Source organism: Lipophrys pholis (assembly GCF_963383615.2).
Source record: "Lipophrys pholis genome assembly, chromosome: 17".
NCBI classification, from domain to species: domain Eukaryota; kingdom Metazoa; phylum Chordata; class Actinopteri; order Blenniiformes; family Blenniidae; genus Lipophrys; species Lipophrys pholis.
Window position 1 is genome coordinate 5,505,189 of NC_137643.1, and position 13,045 is coordinate 5,518,233.

Below are 13,045 nucleotides of genomic sequence, written 5' to 3' on the forward strand. Positions count from 1 at the left end.
TCTGGAGAGAGAGCCGGTTCCGAGCGATACCTCTGAAAGAGGAACCCTTTAGAAGTGGAGGCAGCCGTGTGTCACGTCCCACTTGGCTCCTGCACTTTGAAGACAAACAAACTGCTGTCGGAGTGAAGCTGCGAGGGACCCGGAGACGCAGGAATGTGTACATTTATAAGTGCTGATGTTGCACCTGAGCTGAAATCCCACAGCAGCGTGCATCCAAAGTTCGCCTCCGCTCCACTTCCCCTTTGTGTCACTCACACTGATTCGTGCTGACTGAGCAAAGGCGACGAAGAACCCCTCGCACGCCAAAGGATGATAAAAAAGAAAACGTGAATATGAACCTCAACAAACTGAGGCAACGCTTTACACCCCGGAGAAAAGGCTTTCTGTTTTTATCTCAGCCTTTTTTAATATATATATATAGCGAGAGAGAGAGACAGAGAGAGAGAGAGAGAGAGAGAGAAGATGAACTGCAATAAAAGCTATAATAAATACAGTTCTATGATATCAATAACAGCCTGATCAAATGTTTTAACATTTATAATGAGTCATATTTATTATTGATATGTAATAATTAATGAACGCATGTTGCTGTAATTAAGGTAAAGTCTACAGTGCGTGTGATTTTTTTTTCCACCCATTCCTCTTCTCTACATATTTATTCACTCTAGAGTTTCACCTACAGGCAACTTCAAGTCACCAACTTATATTAAATGACAGCACTGCATTACATCAAGTTGCTCCTACAAGTTATCATAAGTCCTTACTTAAGTCCTCTTGAGGGGATTAATATTTAGGGATGGTCCTCCTAAGAGATCAATTAGATTCCACCTCCTCCTACACACAACCCTTCTCCCAGCCTGGAAACCCCCTCCGTCTCTCTGGTTCGCTTTGCCCTTCATCATGTACTCTCACAAGCCGGCTGACAAAGCGATTTCTCTCCCAGATGGAGGAACTGTACACCGACACGCTGATGGGACCAGCGGTAGCTCACATCATTCACCTCCGTCACTCACAGAGAAACAGCCCTCGTAACTTTAAACGCCGTGTTCGGGTTTACTCTTTATTCATGAGCTGGGTGTTGCTGCTGTCCAGGGTGTCACTCAGATTATGTGTAATCCAATATGACTGCTGTAGAATAAAATTAAAGGCCAAATCGAAAAGACTAGAGCAAAGCAATTTATTTGTTTACCAAGCCGTGACATTTTTTTTAAGCAAAGTATAAAATAAGGGAAATTAAAATCAAAACAAAATCTCATATTTAATAATTTCTTAATAATTTAGATTGTTCGTTATGATTGGCCCAAAAAACTGTAAGTTGGTCTTATATGACAGAAGTGACATACATTGTGCTCAGAGCTGAGTTTGTGAAGGTTCTTTATTACAATAACATCCTCATATAGACCAGAAAGCATCTTGGGGCACATTCACACTGCAGGGAAATGAGACCTAATTTAGATTTTTTTTTTGCTCACAAGTGACTCGTATCCGACTTGTTTTGTGGCTGTATGAAGGCTGCAATTCAGATTGTTTTCACACCAGACCCAGTCCTTGAGTATGTGTGGAGTATATGTGGATTATACTGTATGTGGATAAGCGCCAGAGGAAGCAGCTTCACGTGAAAACGGAAAACTTTCACTGTATTTTGAGTGTCTGTTTTTTAAAATCGCTCCGACTCCATCTCTAAGGAAACTCGGGAGAAAACGCAACTTTTCTGAAATGCTTCTACCGTGCTTGTGCACCACGGTCGTAGTAAATAGTTCTTCTGCACACGTGCAAGCAGATGGACGGTAACAATAGTGCTTGTCTCCAGAGTGGCACGACTCCCAGTCAGTTTTAAAGTTGACGGTCACTGTAATGATGATCCATCTTGGCCGTCTGTATGTGTGGTTTCATTACAACAACAAACAGCGCCCACTAGTGGCCCAACTTGAAAGCTACATTTTATTTGGTGTTCCTCCCCATTCCCATGTAAATTTACGTTTTCAAAATGCTTCCATGAAAATGTGAAACCTTCTGAAATGAAAATGCAAAAGTTTTCAATTGAAACGCTGTCGTATAGATGGGGTCGTACTCTCTAAGAAGTAGAGATATTTACCTTCACGTGCGCTGATCAGACAAGTAGATACTCAAGTGAGGTTAATATATCTGAGAGGAAGAGATAATGAATCATTTACACATTAAGATTTGGCTACTTCTCCTGGGTGTATTTGCCATGAGCATCAAATACAAGAGAAAGGGTAAAAAGTTCCGACGGAGAACAAAAGCTACTTGTTGGAGAACAGCCAGTCGGTGTGTTTCTATTTGATCAGATGCCTCCTGTTTACCTACTTTTGAAGGGTTTGCAATTGATACTATAGGCATAAAACTCCCCCAGGTAATACCATCGCCTTAATGCTGTTTCTGCACAGATTGGATAATGGAGATATTATTTATCATGCCACTATGAGGATTAGAGATTGACGGGCCCTAAGCTCTCACTGCGGAGCGATGCAAAGCTGCAGGATGCCGGCACGCAGACATAATAGAGGTGGATGTGAGTGAATTGAATTGCTCCCAAAACACAACGAAACTGTCAAAAATCAAGGGGAGGAAATGTGTCTGCACGTCTTCTCCTTTTCATTCCGTCTCTTTTCTTCGGGGCGTTTTGCTGCTGGGAGCAGGTGAGAGAGGAGACGGATGAAACTCGCCCTGTCTGTCAGCTCTTTGTGGGGGCAGATTTCTCCCAAAGAGCCGATTTGTGCGCAGCCGACTGCCGTGATTAACGTATTTACCGGGAGATAAAGGGGAGAGAGCGAGGCGGCGAGCCGGACGGCGAGAGGGGGGAATCAAGCGGGCACTCATTGAAACTGGAATTAGATTACGGGAGCGAGCCGCACACGGAGTGAACATGCGTATTAGCGCCTATTGTTGGGGACTGTGTGGGGAAGGGTCGGTGGCGTTGAGCCCGCTTTAATTCAGCCGTCAGGGGACATTTGAATTCCTACGTGACTCGTCGGGGGAGTGAAACGTGGCACGCAGTCGCACGCGTTGGAGTGAGATTTGTGTTTTGTTTGAGCAGATTTGACGTCTCAGTCAACACGTCCGAGTCGCGGTGGCCTAATCCACGAGCCAACGCTCCATAAAGGAGTTTCCAGACGGCGTTAATTAACCCAGAGGTCGATTAATATTGTAACTGTGAGCACTGGGAATTGGAACTTCCTTTGACTGAGATATCTTCAGAGTGTGTGCAGTGGCAGACTCCGAGGGTGTGTGTTCTCGTTTTAAAGGTCCTCTGCAACCCGGTCATGCACATCTGTCTGCACGAGTCCCTTTTTACATACCAAGGAAAAGCCTGGTTTCCTGCCCACTGCCACATTCTTTTTGATTAATGCATTAATGGCCGGCGCTGAGAGACCCATTACGCAGGAGCGCCGAGTGCGCATCACATGTGACGATTGTAATGTTTGTGTGCATCCCTGCCCCCCCCCCCCCACACACACACACACACTTTCATCTCACATGTGATATCGCACAGCTCTGCCCTCCGCAGACACCCGGCCATTTCAAAGAGCTCCTCTCTGCTCCCTTTACTGTTTCCAATTCCCTGATTCTCTTTGCAATCCCATAACTCCTGCTGCAGATGTCATTTCCTTCAGTTTCTCCAGCCAAATGCTCTAATTCACAAGAAGTACATTCTGTGCTCACAGCTTGTAACCTCTGACAAATGGTAAAACTGTGGCTCCATTCGGTGGTTACTTACAATACGCACCACCTCGCTTTTATTTTCCAGATGCATAACAGAAAATAAAGACACTGAAACTTTCTTTTATGCTCCATGGCTTCTCCCATGACTTTCTTGGTATACTTCTTTCAGGTTATTTGCAGATCAATAACGAAATATTAGTTGTATGTCAGTTTTTGTATCGTTCTGATGTTAATAACCAATATTTACATTGTCGTTTGCCATATTTTCCAAATAAGTCACTTTTTTTTTTGTTTTGTTTTGCTGGTCTTGCAACTTGTGTTAAACGGCGACTTATATGTTAAAATATACCAGTTAATATTGTATGACAACAGAATGCTGCCACACTACCACAACCCTCATTATTACCATATTTGGCTGACAGAATAATGTGTAAACGCTCCGCACACGCTGGCACTCAGGATCTTTGTGTCAGATGCTGAGACATGTTCATAGTATGCTTAATGACAAACACATGTCATGTTTGGATCTGAGATGTACATGTTTGCCTTGGCGTCTTTTCAGTAGCTATCATTTAAAGGAAATTGCATTGAACTGCTTCCGCTGATGGCTGATACTTTTACACATAAGGCCTGGTCCAAGACATCAGTATCGTATTGATGATATCAGCTATGGCTCAACTTGGGATCTTACGTTACTATTTCCTCTCAATCGTGTCTAATCAAGTTGTTATTTTCTGATTTTGTAGAATGTGTCTTTTCATGACCTTTCTGTTTCACATTTTCTCTTCCAGATGAGATCGACATGCTGGAGCGTCTCTGGTTGTCGGGAATCTGCCACAATGATAAAATTGAGGTACGACGATCTCACATGTTCTCTGTCAACCAGAAAAAAAGAATTATTTACCATTCTTACTTCACAGTTGTTGTAGTATTAAATGAGGTACTTTTGGCCTGTCAGGCAAACAAATAATGTTAATCTATGAATATTTCTCATCACAACTATGAACTTTGGATTTTATTCCAAATGCGAAGTGATGACGTTCTTGTTCTCCACGTCACTGGAGAACATAACAGATTTACGGTGCATCCCTTTCTACAACCTCATTAAAGACTAGAGAAGATATCCACTGCCTCGTAAAGAAGCTCAAGCTCCACCAAAGTCACTTCATCACATTTTTCAGAACGTCTGAGGGACTTAAAGACTCTTCTGGGGGCCTGGTGTAGACCCTGTAAACTGTTCGCAAAAGATAACTCTGTATGTTTTCTTTCAAGTTTGTATGAGTAACCACCTCCAAAGACTCTTAAAATGTATTGCAAAGCTGAAAACAGCTTTTATTGTCAACAGAAACTTACAGCTATTAACAACAAAGTAGTCAATCAGTTAAATAGTTCAAACTGATTGGTTGAAGCCACTTTGTCCGGTTCCAAAGTTACAGTCGGTGTGTGTTTGCGTGTGTTTTTGTCCCACCAACTCATTATGAGTTTGAACCCGTCTGGCTAATTTGATGCGGTGCCACAATGTGGAAATATATATTAATTAAAAAGAAAACAAAGTACAGATAAGTCTGGATTGAATGCTTTCACAGGAACTGAAACCTCTGATATGGAGCATTAATAACTATTGATTCACTCTGAATTCACTCTGGCTCAAGACGACAAAGAGAGAGAGACTTTGAAAATGAACAAAGTGCCTGAAAACCTTTTTGTTTGACATAAAATATTTTTTTTTTTAGTGACTGACAAGATTTGTTCTTTGTGTTGCTCTTTTGAGTGCATTGGCTGTAAAATATCACAGATGGGCGCTCCAACATCCAGTGACAGCGGCAAGGGAGCCTCGTTCGCGCTGTTGGTTGTAATTAACTTTTTATCTGCTGTCTGGGAGACAAATTGCCCCTCATTAGTAATAAATACACTCTCCTGTCTAATCTCTGTCCCTATTATTATGTTTCCTTTTACCTCTTTTTACCTTCTGCTCCCATTCATTTCCTCCTTTGTTGCCTCTTTATCTCGCGCTCCCTCAGGTGATGAGCAGTAAGCTGGACATTGACAACATGGCGGGGGTCTTCTACATGCTGCTGGTGGCCATGGGGCTCAGCCTGCTGGTGTTCGCCTGGGAACACTTGGTCTACTGGAAGCTGCGGCACTGCGTCAAGCGATCCGGTGGGATGGACTTCCTCCTGGCTCTCAGCAGGGTAATACACACCACTCACGTGACTATCAATCATAAAGTCTCACGAGGGCTTGTGTCCACATTGCATTTTGTTTTCCTGTGCGTGTGCCGCCACCATGAGAGAAATCTAGCAGGATTTTTCTTGATTGAGGAAGATACAGAGTTTATTCCATATATTTTTTGTTAATTTTCATTATACCTTTATTTTGCTAGCGTGCGTTAATTGAGAACTGGTTCTCGTGAACATTAATGACCTGGTCAGGAAGTGGTATACAAAAAAAAAATAAGATGCCTGTACAGAAAAAAAGAACAGTACATAGAGGACTTGCTATCCCAATTCCAAACAAATAACTGGAATTCAGACAAGACTGTGTTTGGACTGTGTGCAGATACTTTAGGGTCTCAATTAGGAACACAAGGAACTTGTTTTTAGGGATATACTTGCCTGGCTGATTCCCGCCAGAGTCACAAAGCGGAGCAAACTGTATTTCATGTAATAAACTAGATAAAAGTGCTGAAAGGGAAGAGTTGCAATGGATCTATATTGAAGAGTCACTGTGATCAGTTTTGAACTCTGAATGTTGCAGATGTGATGTGCCACTTGTACCTTGTTGATAACTGTGTGGGTAGATTTCTCCATCAAACACCCCAAAATATCCCTAAAACTCCGTATCGTAGCTGAAAGTTCAAACATTTACCAAACCCACATCAATAATAATCCAGATAATGAATTTGAATAAATTTTCCTTTTGAGTGCTACAAATTATTTTATTTTTCCTTCATTGCACTTTACCATAGTAATACTATCAATAGTTACGATATGTCATATCTGCCTCTGGGGTTACCTGGTGGATCACTAACAGCTTCAAACAGTCTGGCAGGGACCCTTCCTGCCACAGTGTTAACCACTGCACAGCTATGAAACGTCTCAGCAGGGATTCAAAAAATCAAAGCCATTAAACTCTTCCGAATAAATGTTTTTTTAGCCCCTTATTTCAGTCGGAAATAGCAGATCACACTGATTCGCACAACCTCAGCCTAAGAAGAGGGGGACCAATCAGTGAAATCGGCCACTGATTCTTAATACAGTGCTTGAGGAGCACTGATAAATGATTTATGCAGGAACAGATGTTGTGATACTGTGAAAAGGTGCAGAAACCTTGAGATCTCATGTTACTTGTATGGACTCTATTCATGAAAAAAAAGATTAACGTCACTCAACTGACTGCACCACCGTGGTCATATTCAGGTCACCCGAGCTTCCAATAGAAGCAAGGTTAATGAACTCTGGACAGATATGATCAGGAGACGGATTGGACAGAAAGTAGCTGCTGTTCTTCAGTGTGGTTCATGGTGGCGCTCAGTGGGGACGAGCAGTGGAAGCCACACGGTGGAGCATCAGTGGGATGAAGGTTTTGGCATCATTCAAGGATGAAAACACAAAGGGTTTAGGCCCGAGTGATGACTTGGCTGCTGCACAGCTATTTCCCTCTTGTGCCAAAGCAGTTCCAGTAAGTTCACCGCGAGGTCATGAAATATTTACTGCAAATGCCGTGAAAAAACAGGAGGGGTAGAGGAAACAAGAGAAATCAAAAAAAAAATTCCAAAAAAACTGTTTACGATGACTAGAAAGATGGGATGGGAAGTGAAAAAGGCGGGTGCTTCACTTGTGGTGGCAAGAGAGAATGATGAAGTGATTGTGGAGGGATGGTGAGGAGGACTGAGGAGGTGAAGTCAGGTGGGGGCTTCTCAGATAATAAGGGAGCAGAGTCGACGGAGGAGACACTTGGAGGTTTGGATGGCAGAGGTACTGGAGTATGGCAGGTCTTTGGGGGCGGCCAAGGGGAGGTGAAGGAGGGAAAGGAATCAGAAGGGACAGAGGAGAAGGGTGAGGTGGAGGGGGAGAGGCTGCTGGAGTGAGAAGCAGGCTTCACGGAACACTGCAGAGATATTCTGGAGGACGCCGCCATGTTTGCGGTGAAATAGTTGTGAGGGTGATACCGCCACAGTGGGTCAACTACAAAGATGGTGATATATTTCCACCTCTTGCAATACAATGCTGAGAAAATGAATAATTTATTCAGAGTGTAAGAGTGCTGTAATTGCATCATAAAGAGCCAGGGACATTAGAGGTGGAATTTCTGAGATTAGACCTCCAACATATTGGCAAGTCAGGCTAAATCAAGGCTTTTAATTCACAAAACGACCGATTCATTCCTTTTGCACAGGAAGTCATTCCTCATCCTGCGCTGGTTAATGAGACAAACATGGAAGCAGTAAACCAGGCGATAAAACACAGCAAGCTTGTACATGAGCACTGTCGTGCTGCAGAATTAGAATGAGAAGGGACTTATAAATGACTTTTACTCTGAAAATGTTGCTTCACATACAGAAGCAGGACACATCATCAAAGACGCGAGGTCCTGGGGTTGTATGATGCTCAAAAAGTTCGAGTTGTGGGGGGTTCCCATCCTCACCACGCCCTGTACCATTAGAAAACAACGTTCGAGGAACTTCAGAACACACGACATGTGAAACACAGTTTCTTTGTTATAGTCTGTAACGATGACTTCCTTTTCTCTGAGGATAAAGTCTTTGTGTTTACACTCCGTCAAACTTTTATTTGCCCGTTTTTTACCTCATAAGATTTATTCAGTTGGAATTTTGTCCATTACTTCTATGAAATCATATTCTATGGAACTCTGTTGGTACAATCCTTTTCCTTCCGACTGATTCATGTTTCTCTTTAGCCCAGCATTTATTCTCCCACTGCATAGTGAAGACAGGATTTTCAAATTGTACACAACCATAACCTCTCAATACTTTACAACTTTTGAATAGTAATTTCTAAAAAAACAATTTTTTTTATTTTGAAACAAATTATAGACTTTTAATGTAAAAACCATATATTGAGAGCTTTTAAAGTACAGTACATCTTGCTAATGACATGGTTAAAATCATGCAATATGCTGCAGATTTGTGAGCTGAACATCCACGATGTGAATCGTCTGTTTCACCATATCTGTGTGACTGTATAATCCATTGGAGTACAGTGTAATAACTCATCTTCATTATTATGAAATCAGCTTGAGATCATGTGAGCTTTGTGACACGGTGTGATATCCTGCTGGACGTAGTCATCAGAAGATGTGGTCCTTAACGGCCGGAGTTTGTCTTCTGCTGCTTCAGCCCACCAGCTCAGAGATGCTCTTTTACATACTTTGGTTAAAATACCAGTGATATTTTGAGTTACTGATCTTTTCTAGGATTTGGAACCTGTCTCTGTACACTCCACTGATGGTTGTGTGTGATAACCCCAGAAGGTCAACAGTTTATTTAATACTCATCCAGCCCATGTGGGAACAACATTTCGGTCACCTCTAAAAACTTTCACCCAAATTTCTTTTTCTGCCCCTTTCTCAAGGTCAGTTTGAGCTTCAGCTGCTCTTCTATGTAGTGTTTTAAAATGTGTACCTGCCAGAGTTAGAGGTGAGCGTATAACACCTCATCTCGTCTCATCTAAAAGTACAAATCCGTCCTTTTCAAATGTGCATCACTTTTTTGTGCTGTTTTGAATGGCCTTTAATTCCTCTTTGAACGCCTCAAGGTTGTCCCATTCAATCAGTCCAGTTGGAGATCTTTTGCTCTTGTGTCTGTGCTGATCCAAGATTGATGAGGTGTCCATTTACTGAGCACGCTCATTATTTATATTGGACATCTTGGTGAAAAGCCGTTCTGTCCTGTGCAGTCTCCGATATCTACACAGACATCCTTATACATAAACCCTATGCAATCTTTAATATTTTTTAGAAAAGGTTATCTGTGGAATTCCTCCTTCTGAGATTAAAAACATCAATTCAATGCAAAGGACCCACACACACACACGCACACACACACACACACACACACACACACACACACACACACACACACACACACACACACACACACACACACACACACACACACACACACACACACACACACACACACACACAGCCAGTTAGCGTCTATCTGCCCCGCTATATGCTGTGGTTGCTTTAAAGTCCCTGCAGCTGGTCCCGGTTACTCGCTTTAACCCAATCAGTGACTCGCCCAAGTTTCAATTTCACACTGTGCTGCGCTGCCCGTGCTCTGGGGGACTGTGATAGCACTTCTGCCACTGGGACTGCTGATTCATGTGTCCGGAAGGGCCATTATTACAGTCCCTCCATCAGATCTGTGTCTCGGTGGGGAACAGAGATTTACAAGAAGACCCACACATTTTGTCATTAAGATGTGATAGATATCGGAGGATTGTATGAATCATTTTCACATGTGGAATAATAGAGGTTTTGTGATTTACATGGCTCATCTCAGTATTGCTAATTAAATTCCATCGATCTACAGCAAGGTAAATACACAGAGGTGAGAGAGAGAGAGAGAGAGAGAGAGAGAGAGAGAGAGAGAGAGAGAGAGAGAGAGAGAGAGAGAGAGAGAGAGAGAGAGAGAGAGAGAGAGAGAGAGAGAGAGAGAGAGAGAGAGAGAGAGAGAGAGAGAGAGAGAGAGAGAGAGAGAGAGAGAGAGAGAGAGAGAGCTTAAAATATGTCATGAGGCGTGAGTAATTCATATATATCTCTGACTTTTTTATTTCATGTTTTATTCATATCAAAGCTTTGTTGAACGCTGCAGCTGCCGAGATGGAAAAAAAGCCAGACTGGTGATTTAAAGTGCTCTTGCCACTTTTTTGAGGAGTTCATTAAAAACAGAGTGAGAACAGGCTTATTTAGAGTCAAGTGGAAAAAAATAACAGCCGCTACATACAAGAAAACAAGCAGCTTCTACCTGAACGTGCCATAGTCACATTCAACTACATTCAATCTTAGGAAAATGTTGAAAAAAAATTGGACGAAATAGCCGCTACATCAGATAATCATTTGTTCCGACTGTGTATTTACCATCATGATATGTGATGATTAATGTAATCTACTTACTTCTTTAATACAAAAATATACCTTTCAAATAGTAAGATAACTTACCAAAACTTTATCGAGCTAAAGAGTCACAACTGACACTCTGATAAGCCTGGTAAATTGTTTTTTTTTTTTACACTCATTCATAAACACACGTGGTGACACAGAAAACCTTAGGTAGGACGACACAAACTACAGAGAATTCCCGGCATCTTAGGAGAAAATATAGATTTCTTCAATCAGAATGTCAAATTTTGTCGAGCTAATGAAGCTACACAGTCTGTTAATACGATGTGCTGAGTAACGATAAAGGATTATGTGGCTGTAAAAAGTTGTAGCTCAGACCAATGCAAAGTATTTTTTTGACACAGCAACCTGTCACAGTGTTACAGGACAGTCTTTGATATTTATAGCAGGTTCTTAGCAGACTGTCTTCGAAACGGCGTGACAAAATGAATCTGTTGCATCTTTACAGGTACTAAATAACATGCAGTGTAGACAGTTTGGGCCCTCCTTCAGAGTGTGGAGGTTTAAATCAGACACCATATTTTCATTCATTCTCCTGTCTGCTATTTCAGGTGATCACTGTTCATTTTGTCTGAATTGTTAGAAATCCTGGGTGTGTTATGATAAAATCTGTTGAAAGAAAAGATTTGGATTGTATTTTGAATTGTCACAGAGTGACATAATAATCTGTCTGTGCTTATATATCTCAGTTTTTCAAACATGGATTTCATGTGTTTGTAGAGATATTTATCAACAACTGCTCTATAGACTTTCACCCTATCTCACACTGAGACACGCTCGCACCCACACACTTACGTCTGCACGCCTACACACTCACACACTCCCGCCTTATCATACCTCGCAGCCTGCTGGTCTAATTACAATCTCTTTGCTATCTCTTCATCCAGGGGATGTACAGTTGCTGCCAGTTTGAAGATGAGACGGCACCGGGAGGGAGCAAGTCCTCTTTACCCCAGTACCACACCATGACCGCCATGCCTACAGCTGCCCAACAGCACCTTGTTACAGCAACAGTAAACAACACGACGGCCATTGCTATGGTGCAGCAGCAACCGCAGCAGAAGCACCATCAACAGCAACAGGGGCAGACTTATACCACAATGCTACCAGGATCACCCCCAACTACAGGACACTCAGCGATGGCTTTGGGTCCCTCAAATAGCCCCCTGTTGGAAGGCCCCATGCCTTGTTCTACATTCTTGCCCCGCCACGACCGCAGACTGGCAGTAGTTGATCGTTGGAACAGACCAAAACCAGAGAAAGTCCTGACCACTGGCAGTGGTGGAGTAGGTGTTGGGGGTATAGCAGGAGGAATAACTGACTTACAGGCCCAGCAGCAGTATCAACAGAATCTTGGACAGCACTGGAGCCTGCAGGGAGGAGTTGCAGGTGGAGCAGGGGTTGTAGGAGACACAGGACTCGATGAATATAAACGCTACTATGGTCCTATAGATCCAGAGGGGCTTGGAGCTAACTCAGATCAACAAGCAGGGGCCCCACAGCAAACGCCCAAAGTCAATCCCCGAAGCTCCAAAGCCTCAGGCATGCCACGGCTGCCTCCAAAAGGCCCACCTCAAGGCCAAGGACACTTAATCGCCAAGCCTCCTCCCCCACTCCCATCCTCTCCACGAAGGCCTCCCTTCTGGCGACGAGGAAGCCTTGGTCAGACAAGAAGAAAGAGCTCAGGAGGTCCGTTGTATGAGAATATACTCCCTCTTGGGAGGCGAGGAGGTGGGAGATATGGTGCAAGTGATGGAGGTGGAAGGAGAGGGCGTCGGCCCCCTCCACCTCCACCTCTTCCTGTACCGCTTTCTTCCCCAACGCATACCCCTACAACTCCATCCTCCCCATGCCGTTTCTACTCCTCTTGTTCCAGTGCCTCATCTTCATCTTCCTCTACCACATCATCCTCATCTTCTTCTTCATCTTCTGTGTCACTTTCTCGATCAAATTCCCCCTCCTCTTGCTCCAGTGATAGCTCATACAACTCCTCCCTGAGTTTTCGTTATCGAGCAGGTGATCGTGATTTTACGGTGGAGGACGAGTATGACTCAGATCTCCTTACAGAGGAGTCTAGCCTTCTCCTTGGGTCACGTCGGAAGATTCGTTCACGCCGAATGTCATCACGATCGCTGCCATGCAGCCCACCACCTCCACCAATCCCCCCGCGGAAACCTCGTCCCCAGAGAGAATATGGCAGAGAGAGGACCGG

General features: G+C 43.3%; 1 protein-coding gene across 1 annotated transcript in view; it reads left to right on the forward strand.

The window, feature by feature from the left end:
* LOC308122936 (glutamate receptor ionotropic, NMDA 2D-like) overlaps nt 1-12,426 on the forward strand; it is a gene marked incomplete at both ends in the record, with an annotated part of 129,495 nt that extends 117,069 nt beyond the window's left edge. The window contains 4 exons of the mRNA XM_080485119.1: nt 4,476-4,537; nt 5,706-5,876; nt 11,721-12,119; nt 12,286-12,426. Coding sequence (XP_080341245.1) covers nt 4,476-4,537; nt 5,706-5,876; nt 11,721-12,119; nt 12,286-12,426 — 773 coding nt within the window. The remainder of the gene's footprint in view (nt 1-4,475; nt 4,538-5,705; nt 5,877-11,720; nt 12,120-12,285) is intronic.
* Nucleotides 12,427-13,045: the final 619 nt, after the last annotated feature.